This window comes from Phyllostomus discolor, chromosome 8 (assembly GCF_004126475.2).
Source record: "Phyllostomus discolor isolate MPI-MPIP mPhyDis1 chromosome 8, mPhyDis1.pri.v3, whole genome shotgun sequence".
NCBI lineage: Eukaryota > Metazoa > Chordata > Mammalia > Chiroptera > Phyllostomidae > Phyllostomus > Phyllostomus discolor.
The window spans coordinates 76,474,780-76,499,459 of NC_040910.2; the positions used below are offsets into that span (position 1 = coordinate 76,474,780).

Genomic DNA, 24,680 nt, shown 5'->3' on the forward strand with positions numbered 1-24,680 from the left:
CAAAAGAGGAATTTTAAATGTCCTTCAGGAGTGCAGGTCCGGCTTTCCCTTGCAGCGTCAACAGCAGCAGCAGATCTGAGTCCTCCTCAGGCAGTGCCCACGTTATCTGTGTGTGGTGGACCAAAGGCTTGATTCCCGTGAGGTCTAGGGAGGAGTGTATTGTCAGCAGGATGTCATGGGAACCGGTCCATTACTTGGCTAAGTGCTGTTCAGGATCTTGAGTCTTCCGGGTCTTAGTAAGACTTGGTCTTCTGGCTGGAACAGGTGTAAGAGCTCATCAGATGGGTAGATGGACCTGCAATGAGCAAACTTGTACAAAATTGTTAGTGTTTGCCCTAGATGTTGTACATGTTTTTTGGATTCATGCTGTAAATTTAAAGGAGGTATTCCTAAAATAGAAACTTTGAAGGGTCTCCCATAAACTATTTGAAAATGGCTTAATTTAAGCCCACTTTGGGGCACTACCTTAATCTGGAGCAAGGCAATAGAGAGTACCTGGTCCCATTTCCAGTGTGTTTTCTGGCATATTTTTGCCAGAATCTTTTTTACTGTGTGGCTCATTTTTTTCATTTGTGGCCCTAAGTAAGATCCTGTAGAAATCAATATTTATGAGAGTGAGGTTTTTGGACTGGCAAAACAGGGGTGTTATAGGGAGACTGGCATGGCTGAATTAATCCTGATTTTAAGAATTTCTGCAATACTGGTTGAATTCCCTCTAGCTTCCTTTCTAAGAAGGTAATTGTTTTTCCTGTGGCATCCACTCCCCTTCTTTTTAGGTTAATTGTTATAGATTGGAACGGCCCTATTGGGGTTCCATCAGCCCAAATGGCTCATAGATTGACCTGCTCGTAGATCTCAGGTGGGAAGAGTTTACCTCTGGGTTTTTCCGAGCAAGTCAGGAACATCTGGAGCTAGAGAGCATGTTCCAGCAGGACCGATACACGTAATTGTTGCTTCTCAGAGGAAAAAGTTATTTGTGCATGCAGTTTACAAAGTAAATCTCAGCCCACCCATGGAATGGGACGGTCTGGCATGTAGAAAAAACTGTGTATACGTTTTTGATCCCTAAATCGGCATTCTAGATGTTGAAGGAACACCTATTTTTGTAGCTGTCTGGTCACTCCAGTAACCATCACTGCAGCTGAACTTTTCTCAGTTTTGTATTTAGCCCTGAGTGTTAGCTCCTGTATCTATGAAGAAGTCAATTAGTTTGTTCCCGCTGTCAGTTGTGCCTGGGGCTCCTGTGGGGAAATAGTAAGAAGTCAGGAGATGTCTGTGGGAGCCCCTGGGCCTCCTCATTCACCCTCAGATTCGTCATTCCTTTCTAACATTCCTCCATGAGGGTTTCTGTCCTTTTTATTTTTCTTTTTGAGTTCTGGTCAGTCCTTTCTCCCAGAACTCTAGCCCTTCCAATATGTACCTTTTGTAATATTCTAGGAAGACTAGGTTCCCACTGTCTGGGTCCCAGTTGTGCTCTGTCAAGGGAATTGCCCCAGCCGGGTTGGTGTCCCATTGGAATCTCTTGATGGAGGCAATGAGCCTCTTCATTAGCCTTATTTATAACTAGCCACCTTTCATCTGCTGTTAGCAGGGTGTTAACAGCAGGTTAAGGTACATCTACTCAGTTTGGACGGTAAATGGCAAAAATGGAAGTAATAAGATCTGCCATTTTCTAAGAATCCTCCCTATATGTGGGGATGGAATTCTAATTCAGTAAATCGGAAATAGAAAATGGAGTGTGGGCCCAATAGTAGCCAATGGACTGGCCTTCCTGACTGATTCCACCTATAGGGTATTGCCTCAAAGGGATAGGGATGCTCCCTGGCCAAACTGGGCACCCTGCCAGGTCTTCTAGGGAGGAGTCACTCCTTCATCATAAAGGGGTGGGGCTCTCTCCTCTCCAGGCCCTATTTCATGGGTACCTAGCATTGAGGGAAATATTCCTGCTGCTAATCCTGCATCTCCTGGGTTCATGGCATTCAAGAGGCTCATCTCCTCATTTTCCTTTTCTTCCTGTGTCTTACTATCAGGGAGGGGTTTTGAAGCCAGTTCCCTTCTCTGTCTCATTAGTTTTCCTTTATTTACTGAATCCTTATTGTGTAAAGACGTAAATGCCTGGACATAAGGGATTTTGTCCCATTCCTTTGACCATCAGCAAAACAATTCTAATTGTATGATGGTGTAGTAATTTAGGGAACCATTAAGAGGCCGTTCCCCCCCACCCCTGCAATCAACAGCAGCAGTCCCCAACCTTTTTAGCACCAGGGACCAATTTGTGGAAGACAATTTTTCCACGGACGGTAGGGATGGACAGGTGGTGGAGCTCAGGCAGTAATTAGAGCCATGTTTACAGATGGGGAGGAGGGCGGTTGGGGACCCTTGGTCTAGAGCGTACATAGGCCAAGCACTGTTACAATACAAAACTAATTCCTTCTTAGTCATTGATTGGATCATAGCTGTACCTGGACCAATCTGTTACAATTCAGCCCAGTGGGCTCCCTGTAGGAGTCAAAACAGAGCAGCCCCTGATGGCACAAAAGTACAAACCTAAAACCACAACCATAACAAGACTCCAGACAAAGTGGGAACGTAAAAACAAAACTTGGATCCATAATTTCATTATTCCAAATGAGCACTTGAAAGCAAGTCGTAGTGTCTTATCTCCTGCCATCCACAAGTGGTCCTGCCCGGACCTCAGTGGCACAAAGCCCAACCGACACCAAGCCAGAGTGGCACATAGTCCAAGTGACACAAAGCTCAAGTGGTCTGAAGCCCGAGTGGCAGGGTAGAGGACCCCTGGTGGGCATGCCAGTTCGAGTTATGCAGTTTTGGAGTCCACCTGCTCCCCCAAAACCTATTTCCTTTCCCCAGAGAAGCGTTTCGGGCAGCTGATGCCTTGAGAAGGTGTGCAGGGAAATTCTCTGAGGAAAGCTCTTGACAACTTCTGGGAAATTCCCCCTGGGTCTGCTTTCCCGGGGTCAGCCTGCCACAGGCAGCAGGACCCCAGGGACTTGGTGAGTCCCGGGCCCTCCGGGAACCCTCAAGGTCCGTGCTCTCCCACTAGAGTCACCAAACACTGTAACTGAAAGAATGGAGGTCCGGCTGCCTGCCGCAACAAAAGCCAGACTCGTGAGTCAGATGCTGGGGCAAAAGGAAAGAGCTTTTATTCAGATGCCACACCACCTGCGAGAATGGTGGACTTCTGTCCCAAAGATCATCCCTCCTGCCTGCTCAAGCCCACAGTTCTTAAAGGGGTAGGGAGGGGAGGGCTTCTTTTTCTATCCAGTTATCTTGCTAGCTTTTGGTGCACTTGGGAGCCCTAGCCATTCCTCTTTCTAGCTTTGGCGAGCTCAGTGTAAGAACCTCCCCCTGCCACCATCTACATTGGTGGGGGAAGCTCCCTGGCGTACCAACTGTCTGTCTTGCAGGGCGACCAACCTTTTGGTGTCTCTGGGCCACACATTAAATACACAAACACTGAGGAAAATTAATGAGCAAAAGAAAAATTTTAAGTAAATTTATGATTTTGTGTTGGGCTGCATTCATCTTGGGCTACCTTGGGCACCCCTGGTCTGGTAATTCTGTTTCGTGAGGCCAGTATTTTGATGATTGTGGTACTGTGCAAATTTTATAAAGCAGTTTTCTTTATTTTTTATAATAATACTTGTTTTGTCTGATCGCAAATGCAATAGATGTTTACTTGGAAAAGATAGAGAAGCACGAAGAATAAAAAAGTTCCATAGCCGATGACAGGTGCCGTTAACATTTTTACTTGTATCCACTCAGCCAGTTTTTCCTCAGAAAATATGTTTTTCTTTTACAAAATTGAGATAATGCTGTAGTTACTATTTTGTAACCTGCTTTTTTCCCTCAGCAATTTATTGTGACCCTTTTCTCATGTTATTAAATTTTCCACTAGAACATGATTTTTTACGGCTGGCTTAGTGTTCCATTACAGAGAGCTATACTTGATTTAACATCTAATGTTGGCAGATTTTTTTGGTATTGTAAAGCTGCAAGGAGCATCTTTCTATGCAAATATTTGTACACGTCTGCTTATTTCCTCAGTATTAAATTCCTAGAAGTGCAATTGTTGGGTCTATTGAGTATATGTTTTTAAGGCCTTTGGTACTTGATGCTGAATTGTTTATTAGGAAAGAACTGGTTAACCTCCCTTTTAGCAGAGTAAGGGAATGTTCATATCCCTATCTCCTAAGCAGTACTGGTTACTATGGTATTGTTATTATTATTTTATTTATTTATTTTGAGTAGAAAATGTGTTTATATAGTTAGAATTCAAAAATTACAAGCTTACACAGCACAGTCTGCTTCCTCTGTCCCCCAGCCCCCTCGTTTCCCCCGCCCAGGAGATACACTATTAAACGTGCCTTTCTAGAGATCCTTTGGCATCTATAGATAAATGCAAATACTCTCCCACTCCCTCACACATTCTTTTTATATAAATAACATTCCATATACACTCTTTAGCACTGCACTTTTTTCACTTAATATCTTAGGATCTTTTTTTACAATTAATTGGTGCCTTGTAGATGAATATTTGCTGTTTACTATCTTTTGCTATTTCAAACAATTCTGTGAAGAGGAACTTTGCATGTGTGTTATTTTGCGCATATCTGTAAGATAAATGATCATATTATTTTGCATATATCTGTAGGATAAATTCCTAGAAGAGAAATTGCTGGGTCAATGGAGAAATATATCTATATTGCTAAATTGCTGTCCATAATTATGAGTCCAGTTTACCCCCCACTCACAGCACAGGAGAGTAGCCATTACCCCACTCCTTTGCCACCTCAGTGTGCGTCAACTTTTTTTTTTTTTTTTTTGCCAAACTGATAGGTAAAAAATGAATCTCAGTAGTGTTTTATAGTAATTTAACTTGTATTTTGCTGATTGTGAATGAGGTTGGACATTTTTTCATATGTTTAAGAGTCATTTATATTTCCCATTAGAGCTGTTTGTCATTTGTTTATTTTTCAATTGAATTATTAGTTGTCGTCTTATTGATCTGTACGAATTGTTCATAAAAGAAATGAGCCCTTTACTTGTAATATGAGTTGCGGACATTTTTCCAGTTCAGTATTTGTCTTGTGACATTGCTTTTATTGGTTTTCACTGCAGAGAAATTTGTTATTTTTATGTAGTCAAATTTATTAACCGTTTATGACTTCTGGATTTTGTGCTGTAATTAGAAAGGTATTCCTCACTCCAACAGCACATTAGACTATTTCTATCATTTCTTCTAGTGCTCTTATACTTTCATTTTTTTACATTAAGAATTTGATTCATTTGGAATTTATCCTAATGTAAGTTTTATCATATAGAGACAACCAACTTTATTTTTCCTCAGTGGCTACCTATTTTTCCCAGTACTTTCATGGAATAATCCCCACCTTTTCTCCAGTGATTTGAGATACCACCTTTATGATTGTTATTAATGCTTGGTGTAGGAAAAAAGTAGCTGTTTTCACATATTTGGCTATCTATATATGAATTAACCATTTGCTTCCCATATATTGTTAGTTTTTCTTCTTTTGTGAGTTTCTATTTGTGCTGTTCACCCTTCATTATGTGCAAGATTATGCTCTTCCATTTTCATTTACCTTTAGTATTGTTTGTGGCTGAAGCTGTGTCTGATGCTGTTATCTTCAAAGTGCTTTGAATATTTATTACTGCCCTTGATCTTCACAGCTTTGCTGTAGGGTAGCTTAAAATGAAGCTGAAGCAGGTGAAGCACAAAGAAATCCAGCAAATTTCCTAATTTCATTCAGTCTTTAGTAGTGGAGCCCCTACTATCTGAAAACATACTTTAAAGATGCCAGTCTCCATTTATGCCTGTAACTGGTTCATTGTTTTGCAGGGAGTATCTCATTCAGCACCAAACACTGAAGACATTTCACTGTGTTATGCCAATCGCTCTGCAGCCCTCTTCCACCTGGGTCAGTACGAGGTGAGTATCAGGACACCTGGTGTGATGGGAGAGGTTTGCTGGAGGACTAGACCCTCGCCTCTGCTTCTGCCTTAGAGCGCTAGGACTGAGCCCTGCTGCAGGCTGAGTTGGAAGCAAACTGACATCCTCCCAGACTTGTTCCTTCTCCTGATTCATCTTATCTATCAGAGGTGACTATGTGGGTGGTGCTGGTGGGTGAGGGAGTCAAGGCACATTCCACAGGGCGCTGGATCTTATCCAGTGGGTCAGCAGTTCTCAGTGTCGAGATCAGCTGTGAGATAAGTTGCTAATAATACTTCAGGTTCCAAGTGTTTGCAAACTCTTTACTTGTTCGTTTACTTTTTACATAAGTAGAGCATGTTCCAGATGATCCCTGCAATAATACAGCTCACCCTCAATATGCATTTTGAGTGGGAAAGTAAAAGTGGCACTGAAACATGCGTGTGTGCGTGTGAGGGGGTGGGCTTTGGAGGATTGGCTTCCTTCTCATTCCCTACTTGAGTTCTAAGGATAAGCTCTGAAGTGCCATTGTGGTACAGCAGTTTCAGAATTCCACAGAAGTTTAAATTATGCCCTAGGAGTAAGAACTATAATATTTCAGTAGTCCCAAGTTCATACTTATTGCCCTATGGACTGAAAAAGAAGAGCAGGGCTCGAACTTTAGGTCCTAAGCAAGAAAGTCCTGGACTACTGAAGACAATGACTGGGAAACTTGTGAAACATTTACCCTTTATATAACTTTCCTGTATTGGTTATTTGTTTCCCTTCTTATAATAATGACTGCCATATGTTGAGCACGTACTGTGTTCCAGGCACTCCTTTCAGTGCTTCAGTTACATGACCTTATTTTCATCCTTATTTCAACCCTATGAGCCTGTGAGAAAGATGTTATTACCCTTGTCTTTCAGATGAGAAAGGTAAGTCACTCGCACCCGGTAATACAGGCAGTAAGAGGCAGGGTCGGTTTTGGAATGCAGGTCCTGCCCTCTTAGTCACCAAGCTATAGTTCTTCTCTCTATAAGACTGTTTTCCTTAAAAACAGAAATATTTAATAAGATAAATACTATCTCTTTAGCATGGATTTCTAATCACTCAATTAAAAGATCACATGGTAGCCCTGGCAGGTGGCTTAGTTGGTGGAAGTCTCATCTCGTACACCAAAGGGAACAGGTTCGATCCCCAGTTTGGATGCGTACAGGAGGCAACCAGTTGATGCTTCTCTCTCACATCAGTGTTTCTCTCATTCTCTCCCTTCCTCTCTCTTTAAAAGCAATAAACATATCCTTGGGTGAGGATTAAAAAAAGATCGCACTGTAGAATGTGATTTTGTAAAATAAGTATATGATTGTGGTTGCTCCATTTCCAATAATCCTTAGCCTTCCTATAGATTTTTGTTCAGACTTGCAGTAGATATTAAAGAGTAGGGACTCAGGATCATTTTGGGATTTCCTTTCTGTTTTCAGGCATGTCTGAAAGACATCAGCAGAGCGCAGATGCATGGGTATCCGGAAAGGTTGCAACCCAAGCTGATGTTACGTAGGGCAGAGTGTCTGGTGAATCTGGGGAGACTAGAGGAGGCAAGCCAGATCATCAGTGATCTCGAAAGTAACTTTGCTGCCAAACAAACTCGAGCAGCTTCCCAGTTTCAAATTCTGCAGAGAACCCTTTGTCATCTGAAAATGAAGGTACAAGAAAAGGAGCATCTCACAGAAACCTTCCCAGCAGCTCTAACGAATGCCTTTGAGGATATGAACCTAAGGGAAGAAAATAAACAAATATCCAGTGCATCATCATCTGTCAGCTTATGCACAGACACTTTAAAAGGCCGCTACCTAATCGCCACAAAAGACATTCTCCCAGGAGAGCTCCTGGTGAAGGAGGAAGCTTTTGTGAGTGTCCTTAACCCAGGAGAATTGCCACCACTACGTTATGGCCTGGAAAGCAAGTGGGATACCAGAGTTGTCATTGGGGATCTCTACTGTCACCGGTGTTTGAAGCACACTTTGGCCACAGTTCCCTGTGACGGCTGCAGCTATGCCAAGTATTGCAGCCAAGAGTGTATGCAGCAGGCCTGGGATCTCTACCATAGTACAGAGTGTTCTCTAGGGGGGCTGCTTCTCACACTGGGGGTCTTTTGCCACATTGCCCTGAGGTCAACTCTTTTAGCCAGATTTGAGGATATCAGCAAAGTCATGAGGACGCTTTGTGGTGAGATTAGTAACAAGGACATCAGTTTCCCTGAAAGCAAGAATCTGGTGCAAACACTCAGTTATGACTTGGGAGGGGAGAGTGAGAGAAATGGCAAAACACTTGAGCCCCCAATTCCTGGATGTGACATTAATGGGAAGTATGAAAGTAATTATAATGCTGTCTTCAGCCTTTTGCCCCATATTAAACATCATAGCCCAGAACACAAATTCCTCTGTGCTCTAAGTGTCTCTGCACTGTGCAGACAGCTGGAAGCAGCCAGTTTACAGACCCGCACGACAAGTCTGAAATCCTCTCAGCCAAAAGCAGCAGCGGTTCACGCCATGTGCCAAGAGTTGCCTGTTTGGGGAGTGGCCATGCTGAGACACATGTTACAGCTACAATGTAATGCTCAGGCAATAACTACCATGCAGCAAACAGGTGAGAGGGAAACTTTTCTGCCTTACAATATTGTTCTTGGTGTAGCTAATGTTCTGGGAGAAAGAACCATAAGAAAACAGACCAGGTGGTTTCATGGGGAAACACAGTTGTCTTGTATTATCATGATTATACCATTGAGAAGCCATGTGACTCTAACAAATTAGTTGATCCCACTCTGCCTCAGTTTCCTCATCTTTTAAGTGGGTAGTTTAATCCCATATAACTTTTCAGAGTTGTGAAGATGATATGTTTGTTTGTAAAAATACTTTAAAGTTAAGCCCCTAACACCTTGTTAATTTTTTATTGTGAAGGAAAACTGAAACAATAGTTAAACAAGACTGCAGAAATCTATAGTTAAATTATCTGAATCTTCACCCACCAGTGTGACTCGGGTACTCTGTTGCTCCTCTTTCCTGTTGACAAATTTTTCTCATTCTCCTGTTTAAACCAAGAGAGGAATCTGGCCAAGCACAGCTTTGCATGCAAGGCTAATGCAAGCTATTGGCCAGCCTGTGTCTTGGCTGGGCGCCGGTGAGGCAGCTAACAATCTAGGGGCCCCTTCTCGGCACACACCAGACTGGCCCTGCTTTTCTTAAACAGTGTAGATAGGTTGTTTCAGGTAGATGGGGAAGTTGGATCTGCCCAGTATCATGAGTGACATCTCTAATAGGAATGCACTGACAACAGATCTATTATTAGAAAAGGAATGATATTTGCAATGTTGCTATTATACGATCTCCGTTTTAGCAGATGTCTTTCTATTCAATCAGTTTTATTATATTTTCCTGAATTTTCTGATTAACTGTTGAAAGGAAAACTAGTTATTAACCAGCTTACAGACAGATTAATGTTAAACGTGGCCTGGTCAAGCTGAACAGGCTGAACTCTTTGATGTCTCATATTAGGTAATGTAGAATTGTGTCAACTTTTTGTTTATAGATTTTTATCTTTAATTTTAATTCAGCTGTCAGGTTATATGGTATACAGGTTTTTCACTAGAGGTGTTTTAGGGCAGGACTCCCTTCCCTGTCCTGTGGCTCATGGGCATCCAGTAATAGCACTGGCCTCCTCCCAGGGCACTGCAGAATCCGTCTGCAGGCTGCTCTGTTTTCTTCTCTGCCTTCTTTTGCTTCCTTGAGCCATTGCTGCCTTCCAAAATGCATCTGTTGAGTGGTTTCCCAGAATTATGTTTCCCTTTGGGTACATTCACTAGCATTGTAAAAAATATGGTTTTCATTTTGTTTTGTTTTTCTGAGTATAAAAAATAGATACAAGCTTCCCAATTATAGTGGCAGAAAGTAACCAACTCTTGATTCCATTTTGTCTTGCCTCAAAACTACTTAATAAAACATACAAAAAAGATACAAATGTCAGAAACTCTGAAAACTATGGGCACTATTGTCTAGTTAAACAATAGTGGTGACCCCTAACTCTGGTTGAATCCCTGAGGCAGAATGACAGAGCCACTTGGACAAAAGAAGCTGGTTTCCGTCTGCTTTCCCCCACTGGCCCACCGCCTACAGTCAAAACAGTGCTTTTGCTTAATGTGCATGACATTTTATTACACTCAGCTTTTTCTTTGCATAGCAAGTTTGGGGTGAAATTTTTCACAAGTTGTTAAGAGGGAATTTTGGGATAGTGAAAGGATGTATATAGCCAGGAATACCTGTATTTTCCATGGGTGATAAGGACTAGAGAACTAGGGACATAGCATAATACTGGCCACCTGAGGTGATGGAAAGAGGGTTGGAGTCTCGGGCTTCATCTATAAGAGTCCAACTAATATGTTATGCATAATTTATTCTTATTTATATGATGTTTTAGATATATATGCATAGAAAAAATACTGGAAGCAAAAGTACCAAAATCTTAATTAACAGTGATTAATTCTGAAAGTGGAAATATGGGTGATTTGCTTTCTTCTTTGAACATTTCTATATTTTTAAAATTAAAAATTCACATAGTGGTAACATTATTCTAGGAAATGCAAAATGAGTTGTATACCTTTCCCATCAATCTAGAAAAACACATTTTTTAAAAACAATTCACAGAACAAAAGATGATAAAAATGAGTCTATAATAGTAAATATAAATGGGCTAAACTCTATTAAATAACCTCCAGAATGGGTCAAAAAATTAAGACCCAATTATGTTCCATTTACAAAAGTGGCACCTATAACAAAATAACAGTGTTTGGGCAAGACTTGTCAGGAACACGGGCTACTCAGGGTATTAGTGTCGTGAGGATCATTACAATAACTTTCCTCCCACTTTTCTAAGTTCTTCTGGCTGGGCTAATAATCAAATTAACATAAGACAGATAACAGGAGAAAATGTCTAAAATTTGCTATGGATGCACATGCAGGGTGCCATAGGAATATGAGACCCGAGGGGGACCCATTGGACATTTGAGGCTCATTTGCCATTCTGGAGCTAAGAAGGAGGGGCTTGTTGTTTGGGACTTAGAAGGGCAGGGAGGACATGGAGATGGAGAGATGGAAAAGCAAATATTTGGTAAGTAAGTGTTTGCTGGGCCATCTCTAACAATGGGACACAGCCCTGGCTGGTGTGGCTCAGTGGATTGAGTGTGGGCTGCGAACCCAAGGATCACTGGTTCGATTCCCAGTCAAGGCACATGCCTGGGTTGCAGGCCAGGTCCCCAGTAGGGAGCGTGTGAGAGACAACCACGCATTGATGTTTCTCACCCTCTCTTCCTTCCTCCCTTCCCCTCTCTAAAAATGAATTAAAAAAAAAAATGAGACACAGAAAAGACTTTGAACAAATGGGCCTTGCTAGGTTCCACTTTGTCACGCACTAGTTTGTATCAATCTACAGTCATCTGTGATAACTCCCTTCCTGGAGCCGATCCTCTGTCCAAACTCCCTTTCGGCATATTTTGGGGTGGCAAACTCTGCTACCCTTCAGTGTGAAACAGTAGAACTCAAGGTAAGATATCTAGTGAAATAAAGAAGACATTTTATCTTTATAAAACTCTCCACACTGAAATATGTCATCAACCTTAGCTTTCAGAGACAGAGGGATTGTGTCTATAAAACAAAAATAATTAAGTATACAAGAAGTAACTGGTAAAATTCCATAATTGTGAGAAACTCTGATATACCGTTCTGACTTTGATCAACAATACTAAAGATAATCTAGAAACCAAGATAGTATTATAATCCAGGGAACTCAGTAGATCCATCAGAATTTGTGTCCTAAAAGAATTTTTTTTTAATTTTTTAAACCCAGAAAACAAAAAACTTGGTCCTATAGACCAGGGATTCAGCGAACTTTCTCTGTGAAGAGCCAGATAGTAAATATTTTGGGCTTTGCAAGCCACATGGTCTCTTTGGCAACTACTCCCCTGCCACTGTGGCTTGAACACCACCCTAAACACTCAAATGAATGAGCGTGGCTGGGTTCCTGTAAAGCTTTACTGTGGGCACTGGAATTAGAATTTCTTATAATTTTTATGTCATGAGAATTATTTTCATTTTTTTCACCACTTAAAAATGTAAACACCAATCTTAGACCCCATCTGTACAAAAATGGGCAGCAGGCAGGATTTGGCCAGCAGGCCGCAATTTACAGATTCCTGCATAGTTGCAGATTTGGCAAATCTAATTAAGAAATCCAGGAAAAGAAAACTCCACAAAATTAGGAACAGTGAGGGAATATATCCAATAATATGAGTTTACTTATACATTTTAATCAAGTATCAGTACAGTTTTAACCTATTGAATTTGAAAATATTAAGTTGACAACTTTGTAGAGAAATGTAAATTGCCTGAATTTTCCCAGGAGGAAAACATTTCAAAAATCCAATTGTGGAAGAAATTGAAAGTTACCAAAATATTTCCATAAAAACAAGCCAGACCCACTCTTTTCTGTGTAAAAGTTCTTTAAAACTTTTAAAGAATATACTTAGCCACGTTTACAAAAACTTAAAAAAAAACTTTCAAGGAACAGGTGGTTTTTGTTGTTGTTTTTAAGATTTTATTTATTTATTTTCTTATTTTAGAGAGAAGGGAAGGGAAGGAGAAAGAGAAGGAGAGAAATATCAATGTGTGGTTGCCCTTCTCACATCCCCAATTGGGGACCTGGCCCAGAACCCAGGCATGTGCCCTGACTGGGAATTGAACCAGTGGCCCTTTGGTTTGCAGGCCCACACTCAATCCACTGAACTACAATAGACAGGGCAGGTACAGATAGTTTTTATACAATATAAACTGTGTCAGGGCCTGCAAGAACCTAGAACCCTTTCCCATTCAGTTTGCAAAGCTAAAAATAAAAATTATAGACCAGTCTCACTTGTGAATATAGATGTAGAAACCCTGAATAAATCACTGCCATATCACATCCAACAGTTTATTAAAGGAATAATAATATAAGACCAAGTAGGGTTTCTTCCAGAAATGCAAGAATATTTTAATTTGGAGGGATGTAAAAGAAGGCTTGGATAAATGCAGAGACATGCTTAGATGGAAAAAATGTAAACTATAACTATGGCCCTGGCCCATGTGGCTTAGTTGATTGGAGCATCGTCCAGTAAACGTATACGTCAAGAGCTTGATTCCTGATCAGGGCACGTGACTAGGTTGCGGGTTCAGTCCTGTTAAGGGCTCGTACTAGAGGCAGCTGATTGATGCTTTTCTCTCACATCGATGTTTCTCTCCCTCCCTTACCCTTCCTCTAAAACTAATGAGCATGTCCTTGGTTGAGGAGTAAAACAAAACAAAAGCCTATTATAAAAATAGTCGTTTTGCACATTAACCTAATCAGTCTAATACAGTTTCAAACAAAGTCACAATTAGATTTTTCTTGGAATTTGACAATGATGCTAAAGTTCATCTTGAATAAGTGGATGAGAACAGCCTTTTTGTTTTATTGAAGAGGCTTGGTACTATCAGATTTCATATCAACATTGAGCTACCGTAACTAAAAACAAGTACGGTTCTGAGATGATACTCTGAAGTTCTTCAAATCACTACAAAGTTAAATATTTTTTTAAAGATTTTATTTATTTATTTCTAGAGAGGGAAGGGAGGGAGAAAGAGAGAGAGAGAGAGAGAGAGAGAAACATCAGTGTGCGGGTTGCTTGGGGCCGTGGCCTACAATCCAGGCATGTACCCTGACTGGGAATCGAACCTGCGACACTTTGGTTCGCAGCCCACGCTCAATCCACTGAGCTACGCCAGCCAGGGCCAAAGTTAAATATTTTTAAATTAAACCAAAAAGTATGTAGAAAAAGTTCAGTAAGCATGCATATATAGTCTTGAGGTGAGAGAGACTTTGTAAAGTATGTGATTCCAAATTTAGGAAATTAAAAGATAGCTAGTTTTAACCTAAATACCAAACATCAAAATGCACTGCTTGGTGTGGCCCAGTGGATTGAGCACCAGCCTGCAAACCAAAAACCAGGCTTTTCCAGCCAGGGCACCTGCTTGGGTTGCAGACCAGGTCCCCAGATGGGGGTGTGCAAGAGACAACCAGAGTATCTCTTGCACATCGATGTTTCTCTTCCTCTCTCCCGCCTTTCCCCTCTCTCAAAAAAGAATAAAAAGAAAAAACTTATCAGTAAAGAAGATAGAGAATGTAGGTGAAAAAAGAGATCCTTGAGGGAATGAAAACTTTAGACTGGGAGGCAGTGGACCTGAGTCCCCATTCCGGATGCACCACTGACTCAGGATGAACTTGGTCAGGGCACTTGAACTCTTCGTATCTCAGCATTCTCATATGGATAAAGAGAGGACTGGACGAACCTCCAGGCCTCTGGGAGAGATTGTTTACAAAAACTATCCCAACAATTTTTTCCATCCCTGTATGTTTGTCCCTTTGCAATTGGACGTTGCTTCTTCTCCCATCCAGACATGGTGTGTGTTTCCCCTGCCCTGGAATCTGGGCCAGCCCTTCAACTCGCTTTGACCAATGGAATGCAGTAGAAGTCAGTGACCTTATGTGACTGCTGAATCTAAGCCTTAAGAGACCTTGCAGCTTCTGTTGTCACCTTCTTAAAATGTTGATGTAGCCATGAGAACAGGCCTGGGCCGTCCTCCTTGGGGAGTAGAAGACCACGTGCCAGAGGAGTGCAGTCGCGTGAGGAGCCCAGGCGAGCCCCGCAGAAACAGCACTCGGCCGAGCCAGGGAGAGTTGCTGGCGCACGGCGATGTAAGCAAATGAAGTAGTTGTTGTTTTACACTCCCCACCTCCAGAAACCCATAATCAGAAATTAAAATGTGATGACAAAATGAGAGAACATTGCAAGCAACTGTACATCTCTTCAAATCAACTTTTTATAATATGCAGTGATGGAAATGTTCTAAAACTGGATTGCAATAATGGCTGCACAACTTTTGGAAATGTAGGTTTCAAAAAAAAATCATTAAATTTGTGCACTTAAAATGAGTGAATCTTATGGTAAATTATATCTCAACAGAGCTGTTAGAACTATACATAAGCAAGCACTTATCAAAGTAGTAATAAAGGTGGTCCTGTCTAACCTCTCTCTAGTAATTAGAAGAAGATACCATTTTTGCCTATCAGATTGGCAAAGTAGTTTTGTTGGTATGGTTATTTGATGATGATGATGATGGTGGTGGTGATGGTGGTGGTGTAAGGGAATGGTTGTAATATAGTAAGTGAAAAGTAGCATCATGTTGCCAAGTATGCTAAAAATTCCATAGGTAAGGCTAAAAAGAAGACTGCAAAGAAATGTACTAAAATGTTATATCTGGCTGACAGGATTATAGTTGGCTTTATTTTCTCTATAATTTTCAAGTTTTTAACATTTTTCTGAGTACTATGTATTCCTTTTGTAATTTTAATTAGTTTTAAAAATAACATTAATTCAAATGATTGAAATACTTTTAAAATATATTTTATTTATTTTTAGAGAGAGAGGAAGGGAAGGAGAGAGAGAAAGCAATATCAATGTGTGGTTGCCTCTCAAGCGACCCCTACTGGGGACCTGGCCTGCAACCCAGGCATGTGCCCTGACTGGGAATCAATCTGGTGACCCTTTGGCTCACAGGCCAGCACTCAGTCCACTAAGCCACACCAGCTAGGGCTTTAAATACTTTTTATATCAACATTTTTAAGGCTCTTGATACATATTGCCCTCCAGGAAAGCTGTCCTAATTACCCCCCATCAGCAATGTTCACTTTCATCTTTGAATTCAATCAGTTTATTTTAGTCTGCTCTTCTTTTTTTGTTTGTTTGTTTTTAAATATATTTTATTGATTATGCTATTATAGTTGTCCCAGTTTCTTTCTCCCTTTTATTCCCCTCCCCCCTTAACCCCCCCCACCAGTATTTCCCCCAACTTAGTTCACGTCCATGGGTCATACATATAAGTTCTTTGGCTTCTCCATTTCCTATACTATTCTTAACTTCCCCCTGTCTGTTTTGTACTTATGCTTCTTATTCCTTTTCCCCCATTTTCCCTCTCCCCGCCCCCTCTGCCTCCCCACCCTGATAACCCTCCATGTGATCTCCATTTCTGTGATTCTGTTCCTGTTCTAGTTGTTTGCTTAGTTTGTTTTTTTTTAATTATTATTTTTTTAATTTTAATTTTTATTTTTAGAGAGGGAAGGGAGGGAGAAAGAGAGAAAGAGAAACATCAATGTGCGGTTGCTGGGGGCCGTGGCCTGCAACCCAGGCATGTGCCCTGACTGGGAATCAAACCTGTGATGCTTTGGTTCGCAGCCCGTGCTCAATCCACTGAGCTACACCAGCCAGGGTTGTTTTTTAAAAAAAATTTAAAGATTGCATTTATTTACTTTTAGAGAGAGGGGAAGGGAAGGAGAAAGAGAGGGAGAGAAACATCAATGTATGGTTGCCTCTTTTGCACCCCCTTCTGGGGACCTGGCCTGCAACCCAGGTATGTGCCCTGACTGGGAATTGAACTGGCGATCCTTTGGTTCTCAGACCCACACTCAATCCACTGAGCTACATCAGCTAGGACTGTTTGGGGGCTTTTTTTAGGTTCAGTTGTTGGTAGTTGTGAGTTTGTTGTCATTTTACTATTCATATTTTTTATCTTTTTCTTAGAAAAGTTCCTTTAACATTTCATATAATAAGGGCTTGGTGATGATGAACTCCTTTAACTTTACATTATCTGGGACACACTTTATCTACCCTTCATTCTAAATGATAGCTTTGCTGGATAGAGCAATCTTGGATGTAGGTCCTGGCCTTTGATGACTTGGAATACTTCTTTCTAGCCCCTTGCCTGCCAGGTTTCTTTTGAGAAATCAGCTGATAGTCTTATGGGCACTGCTTTGTAGGTACTCTCTTCTTTCCTCTTGCTGCTTTTAAGATTCTCTCCTTCTCTTTAATCTTGGCTCATATAATTATCATGTGCCTTGGTGTGTGTTTCCTTAGGTACAACTTTTTTGGATTCTCTGAACTTCCTGGACTTCCTGAAAGTCCGTTTCCTTTGCCAGATTGGGGAAGTTCTCCATTATTTTTTCTTTCTTTCTTTTTTTTTTTTTTTTTGTGATTGCTTTCTATTTTCTTTTTCTTTCTTTTTTTTTTATTTCAATCATTGTTCAAGTACAGTTTTCTCCCCCCTACTCCCATTCCAGCCCCTCCACCCAACCCTCCCCCCTTCCCCCCATTACCCCCCACCCTTAGTTTTTGTCCATGTGTCCTCCAAATTTGTTCCTGTAATCCCTACCCCTTCCCCCCTGAAATTCCCTCCTCTCTCCCCTCTGGCCACTGTCAGACTATCCCCTATTTCAGTGTCTTTGGTTATATTTTGCTAGTTTTTTGTTTTGTTTTGTTTTGTTGTTTAGATTCCTGTTAAAGGTGATATCATGTGGTATTTGTCTTTCACTGCCTGGCTTGTTTCACTTAGCATAATGCTTTCCAGCTCCATCCATGCTGTTGCAAAGGGTATGAGCTCCTTCTTTCTTTCTGCTGTATAGAATTCCATTGTGTAAATGTACCATAGTTTTTTGATCCATTCATTTACTGATGGGCATCTAGGTTGCTTCCAGCACCTAGCTATTGTAAATTGTGCTGCTATGAACATCGGGGTGCAAAGGTTCTTTTGTATTGGTGTTTTAGTGTTCTTAGGATAGAGTCCCAGCAATGGAATTGCTGGGTCAAAAGGCAGATCCATTTTTAGTTTTCTGAGGAAGTTCCAAACTGCTTTCCATAATGGTTGTACCAGTCTGCAGTCCCACCAACAGTGCACTAGGGACCCCCTTTCTCCACATCCTCTCCAACACTTGTTGTTTGTTGCTTTGTTTATGATGGCCATTCTGACTGGTGTGAAGTGGTATCTCATTGTGGTTTTAATCTGCATCTCTCTGATGGCTAGCGGTATTGAGCATCGCTTCATGTGTCTTTGGATTTTCTGTATGTCCTCCTTGGAGAAGTGTCTGTTCAAGTCCTTTGCCCATTTTTTAATTGGGTTACTTGTCTTAGAGTGGAGTCGTGTAAGTTCTTTATATATTTTGGAGATTAAACCCTTGTCTGAGGTATCATTAGCAAATATGTTTTCCCATACAGTTGGTTCTCTTTTTATTTTGATACTGTTTTCCTTAGCTGTGCAAAAGCTTTTAATTTTGATGAGGTCCCATTTGTTTATTCTTTCCTTTATGTCCCTTGCTCTAGGAGACAAGTCAGTAAAAAAGTTTCTGCATGAAATATCTGAGATTTTCCTACCTACGTTCTCTTCTAGGACTTTAATGGTGTCACGCTTTATATTTAAGTCTTTTATCCACCTTGAATCTATTTTTGTATAAGGTGTAAGTTGGTGCTCAAGTTTCATTTTTTTGCACGTAGCTGTCCAGTTCTCCCAACACCATTTGTTGAAGAGGCTATTTTTATTCCATTTTATGTTGCTGCTTCCTTTGTCAAATATTAATTGACCATAGAGGCTTGGGTTTATTTCTGGGCTCTCTGTTCTGTTCCATTGGTCTATGTGCCTGTTTTTATGCCAGTACCAGGCTGTTTTGATTACAGTGGCCTTGTAGTATAGTTTAGTGTCAGGTATTGTGATTCCTCCTACTTTACTCTTCTTTCTCAAAATTGCAGCAGCTATTCGGGGTCGTTTATGGTTCCATATAAATTGTTGAAGTGTTTGTTCTATGTCTGTGAAATATGCCATTGGTACTTTAATAGGTATTGCATTGAATGTGTAAATTGCTTTTGGTAGTATGGACATTTTAATGATATTAATTCTTCCAATCCATGAACACGGTATATGTTTCCATTTGTTTGTGTCTTCCTTGATTTCTTTCTTCAGTGTTGTGTAGTTTTCTGAATACAGGTCTTTTACCTCTTTGGTTAGGTTTATTCCTAGGTATTTTATTTTCCTTTTTGCTATTTCAAATGGGATTTTTTTCTTGATTTCTGCTTCTACTGTTTCATTGTTGGTGTACAGAAATGCCACCATTTCTGGATATTGACTTCTGTATCCCGCTGTTTTACCAAATTCATTTATTAGGTCAAGCAGTTTTTTGGTGGAGTCTATAGGATTTTCTATGTACACTATCATGTCATCTGCAAACAGTGACAGTTTTGTTTCCTCCTTTCCGATTTGGATTCCTTTTATTTCTTTTTCTTGTCTGATTGCTGTGGCTAGAACTTCCAGTACTATATTGAATAGAAGTGGTGAAAGTGGACATCCTTGTCTTGTTCCTGTTCTTAGTGGAAAAGATTTTAATTTTTGCCCATTGAGTATAATGTTGGCTGTAGGTTTCTCATATATGGCCTTTATTATGTTGAGGAATGCTCCCTCTATTCCCACTTTACTGAGTGTTTTTATCATAAATGGGTGCTGTACCTTATCAAATGCTTTTTCTGCATCTGTTGATATGATCATGTGGTTTTTGTCTTTGCTTTTGTTTATGTGATGTATTACATTTACTGATTTGCGTATATTGTACCATCCTTGCATACCTGGAATGAATCCAACTTGGTCATGGTGTATGATCTTCTTAATGTACTGTTGGATGCGGTTTGCCAGTATCTTGTTGAGGATTTTAGCGTCAATGTTCATCAGCGATATTGGCCTGTAGTTTTCTTTCTTTGTTGTGTCTTTATCTGGTTTTGGAATTAAGATGATGTTGGCCTCATAAAAAGAGTTTGGTAGTCTTCCATCTTTTTGGATTTTTTGAAATAGTCTGTGAAGGATAGGTGTTAGTTCTTCCTTAAATGCTTTGTAGAATTCTCCTGTGAAACCATCTGGTCCAGGGCTTTTGTGTGTTGGGAGTTTTTGGATTACTGCTTCAATTTCTTTTGCTGTTATTGGTTTGTTCAGGCTTTCTGCTTCCATTTTATTGAGTTTTGGAAGGTTATATTTTTCTAGAAATTTGTCCATTTCATCTAGGTTTTCAAATTTCTTGGCATACAGCTCTTTGTAGTAATTTGTTACAATCCTTTGTATTTCTGTGGTATCTGTTGTAATCTCCCCTCTTTCATTTCTGATTGTGTTTATTTGGGTTTTCTGTCTTTTTTTCTTGATGAGTCTGCTTAAAGGCTTGTCGATTTTGTTTATCTTTTCAAAGAACCAACTCTTGGATTCATTGATCTTTAGAATTGTGCTTTTAGTCTCTATGTCATTTAATTCTGCTCTGATCTTGGTTATTTCCTTCCTTCTGCTTGCTCTGGGCTGTCTTTGTTGTTGTTCCTCGAGTTCTTGTAGACGTAGGGTTAGGTTGTTTGTTTGAAATGTTTCTAACTTTTTTAGGTGGGCCTGTATCACTATGATCTTCCCTCTCAGGACTGCCTTGGCTGTGTCCCATAAGTTTTGGGTTGTTGTGAGTTCGTTTTCATTTGTTTCCAAAAACCGTTTGATTTCTTCCCTAGTATCATTCTTGACCCATTCATTGTTTAATAGCATGCTGTTTAATCTCCATGAATTTGAGTGTTTTGGGTTTTTTTCCTTGGGGTTGGTTTCTAGTTTCAGTCCCTTGTGACCCGAGAAATTGTTTGGTATGATTTCAATTTTTTTGAAATTGTTGAGGCTTGTTTTGTGTCCTATCATGTGGTCAATCTTTGAAAATGTTCCATGTACATTTGAAAAAAATGTGTATTTAGCTTCTTTGGGATGGAGGGTTCTGTAAATATCAGTAAAGCCCAGTTCGTCTAGGGTATTGTTCAATGCCACAATATCTTTGTTGATGTTTTGTTTGGAAGATCTGTCCATTTTTGATAGAGGGGTGTTAAAATCCCCCACAATAATTGTGTTGCTGTCCATATCTTTCTTGAAGTCCTCTAATATTTTCTTTATGTATTTAGGTGCTCCTATGTTGGGTGCATATATATTTACTATGTTTATGTCTTCTTGGTGAATTCTTCCCTTGAGTATTATGAAATGACCTTCTGGGTCTCTCTTTATGGATCTTCTTTGGAAGTCTATTTTGTCAGATATGAGTATTGCTACCCCGGCTTTTTTTCCTGTCCATTTGCTTGGAAAATTTGTTTCCAGCCCTTCACTTTCAACCTGTGCAGATCTTTTATCCTGAGGTGGGTCTCTTGTAGACAGCATATGTGTGGGTCATGTTTTCTTATCCAATCAGCTATTCTATGTCTTTTGATTGGAGCGTTTAGTCCATTTACGTTTAAGGTTATTATTGATAGGTACTTATTCATTGCCTTTTATGTACGTGTGATCCTCTCTCACTCTCTCTTTTCTTTTCTTTCCTTAAAGCAGTCCCTTCAGCATCTCTTGCAGAGCTGGTTTAGTGGAGGTGTATTCTTTTAGACTTCTTTTGTCTGAGAAGCTTCTTATTTGGCCTTCTATCTTAATTGAGAGCCTTGCTGGGTAAAGTAGTCGTGGTTGCAGGCCTCTGGTTCTCATTACTTGGATTATTTCTTGCCATTCTCTTCTGGCTTGGAGTGTTTCCATTGAGAAGTCAGCTGTTAGCCTTATTGGGGCCCCCTTGTATGTTACTTCCTTCTTCTCCCTTGCTGCCTTTAAGATTCTCTCTTTGTCTTGAAATTTTGCCATTTTAATTATGATGTGTCTTGAGGTGGGCCTCCTTGGGTTCCTCTTGATTGGGACTCTCTGTATTTCCTGTATTTGTGTGACTTTTTGTCTCATCAAATTAGGGAAGTTTTCCATCATCACTTGTTCAACTAGGTTTTCTATCCCTTGTTCTTCTTCTTCTCCTTCTGGTATCCCTATTATACGGATATTATTACGTTTCATATTGTCTTGCATTTCTCTTAATCACTCTTCATTCTTTCTGAGCCTCTTTTCCCTTTCTTGCTCTTTCTGAGTGTTTTCTTCTATTTTGTCCTCTAGCTCGCTGATCCGATCTTCTGCTTCATCGATCCTGCTTTTCATTCCTTCTACTGTGTTCTTCATTTCAGAGATTGTATTTTTCATTTCCTCTTGGCCCTTGTTGAGAGTTTCTATTTCCTTTTTTATGCTGATGTAGTTTTCATTGAGTTCATTGTAGCTTCCCTGTAGTTTCTCGTAGCTCATTGTGAGCTCATTGAGCTTCCTGACAATCACTGCTTTGAATTCAATATCTGATAGTTGAATTGCCTCTGTACCATTTAGCATTCTTTTTGAGGCTTCCTCCTTTCCTTTCATTTGGGGAGTATTTCTTTGTCTTCCCATTGTTTGTGAGACTCTTCTTGTTCACCTCAGCTTCTTATATTGATCTGTTCTGGCTCCCTCGGTTTATGATGTGAACTTCTTTAGTAGAGTAGCAGTGAGTTTCAGTGGTGCTGTTTCCTTGATCCCCCAAGCTCACTGGTCTTGGGCTGTTGTTTAAGTTGGTTTTGTGTTTGCCTTTGGGTTTTGATTGTTGTTGAGTCTTTCTTTGGTGGTTCCTTCCCGCCAGCTGGTTAAATGTGGGTCACTCTGTCCACCACCTTCTGTATTTTGTTGTGCTGGTGAGGGCAGGTTGTGTTGAGGCTGGTTCTTCTGTGTGTACAAGGTTTAAAGAAATCTTGTTCAGTTGTTTGTATTGGGTACTGTCTCTACTGTTTAGTTGTATTTCCAGATAAGCCCTGGATTGAGGTTTGTGTGGTTACTACTCCCTCCTTCACCTTCTTCTGCTGTTATCTGTTAGTGGTTCCTTAGTTGTTGGGTTTCCTCTTCCAGTGGGTATCCTGGTGTTCACCTCCTCCACCTATTCTTTTTTGTCTTCATGCAGCACTCCTGCTAGGATCCGTTCCCTGTTCTTTCGGTTCTGCCACAATCCTTGGTCCTCCGTTCTCAAAAATGCTGAAATATGTTGGTTGCTTGCCTTTCCATTCCAAAGATCGGTCAGGACTCTCTCCCCTGAGCAGAGGAAAGCCAAATCTGCTCCTACCTACTCCGACACCATCTTAGATCCCTCAGTTCTCCATTATTTTTTCAAATAAGTTTTCCATTTCTTGCTGTTCCTCCTCTCCTTGATGGCATCCCTGTGATTCAGATGTTGGAACTTTTAAAGTTGACCTGGAGGTTCCTCAGCCTCTTCTCATTTTTTTGAATTCTTATTTCTTCATTCTGTTCTGGTTGCATGTTTATTTTTTCCTTCTGGTCCAAATCTTATTTGAGTCCCAATTTCCTTCCCTTCACTGTTGGTTCCCTGTATATGTAGCTTTATTTCACTTTGCATAGCTTTCACTTCTTCCTCTATTTAACAACTATACTCAACCATTTCTGTGAACATCATGATTACTAGTGTTTTAAACTCTGCATCTAATAGGTTGTCTATCTCTTCATTGTTTAGTTCTATTTTTGGAGCTTTGATCTGTTCTTACATTTGGGCCGTATTTCTTTGTCTCAGCACACCTGTTACATAGTAAGGGGTAGAGCCTTAGGAATTCGCCAGGGCAAAGGGAATTCGCCAGAGAGGGAAGCTTTCTCAGTTCTTGGCCTGCTTTCAGTCACTTCCCCCACTTCCCATAAGCAAATTGGGCCCTTCTAGTGCTGATTCCTGGATGGGTGGGCTTGTGTACATTTTAGGACACTGTGGGTCTCGCCAACACACTGTGCTGTGAGGCTGGGCATTTCTCCCACCGTCACTATTCCCACAGGTTTGTTACAGCTAGAGGTTTTGAGGCTTTATTTCCCCACACTGGACCCCTGGGTTGTGCAGTCTATCTCACCCCGTAGTTGTTCCTCCCAGTTTAACCTCATGCAAATGCGGGACTGCTGGACCACCAGCTGCCACCTTGCCATGAGTCCTCTCTGCCTCGGCTGCCTGTCTCCTTCCCTTCTACCATTCTGGATGTTTCTTCTTTCACTCCTTGCTTGTCCGACTTCCATACAGTTCAATTTTTGGCAGTTCTGGTTGGTTTTTGTTTTTAAATTTGTTGTTGTCCTTCTTTTGGTTGTGCGAGGAAGCAAAGTATATCTACATACACCCCCATCTTTGCCGGAAGCCTCTAAAACCTAGTCTGCTCTTATTTCTAATCTGGTTATTATCCCTTTTTATTATTTCTTTGGGGTTCTAGCACCTCCCAATTTAGTGTTCTCATTGAATTTCATTAGCAGCTGTTTCATTAGTACCACAGAAGGATTAAGGATTAGACTGTTAACTAGTATAGACTTTGACAAAGAGCTATAAAAATGTATATTTTTACCTTAGTTATAAAGCCTATTTGATCAAAGTTCCTCAGAAGCCTCTCTTTGCTACTTAAGGGTGCGAACTGACCAATGACGACATGGTGGAGCTTGGTATGTGTGGTTCTGTCCCTGTGGGAGCGGCACGTTTTGTGATGTGGCTGAATTCATGTCAGAACAAGGTGCAGCGAGGTTCTCTGTAGGTCCAGGTCGACTGACTGCCCTTCGCCTCCACTCCACCAACCAAGGAATCCACCTTCAGTTTGGGTCCTTGATTACTTGATATACACACAGATTTCTTGTTTTGTGAAATATCTACCAGAATAGGTATATACTGGAAGTATTGTGAATTAACCTTTTTTCCTTTACTTGAATCTCATTTTAAATGCACTAGGGATATTAACAAGATACACTTCGGTAAAATAAAGAATCACTCTCCTTTTTTTTGTGTTCTTTTATGCACAAAATGTCATTAAATTTGGTTGATAAAGTGCATACATATTCTCACTTTCTATTACCTACTAATAGATGACTAATGCAAAATATTGAACATTTTT

General features: G+C 40.5%; 1 protein-coding gene across 2 annotated transcripts in view; it reads left to right on the plus strand.

Moving 5' to 3' along the window:
• The window catches only part of SMYD4 (SET and MYND domain containing 4), a 40,013-nt gene that overhangs the window by 7,162 nt on the left and 8,171 nt on the right, over positions 1-24,680 (plus strand). For both annotated transcript variants that reach the window (XM_028521705.2, XM_036034394.1), the window contains exons 4-5: positions 5,882-5,971; positions 7,435-8,599. In XM_028521705.2, coding sequence (XP_028377506.1) covers positions 5,882-5,971; positions 7,435-8,599 — 1,255 coding nt within the window. The remainder of the gene's footprint in view (positions 1-5,881; positions 5,972-7,434; positions 8,600-24,680) is intronic.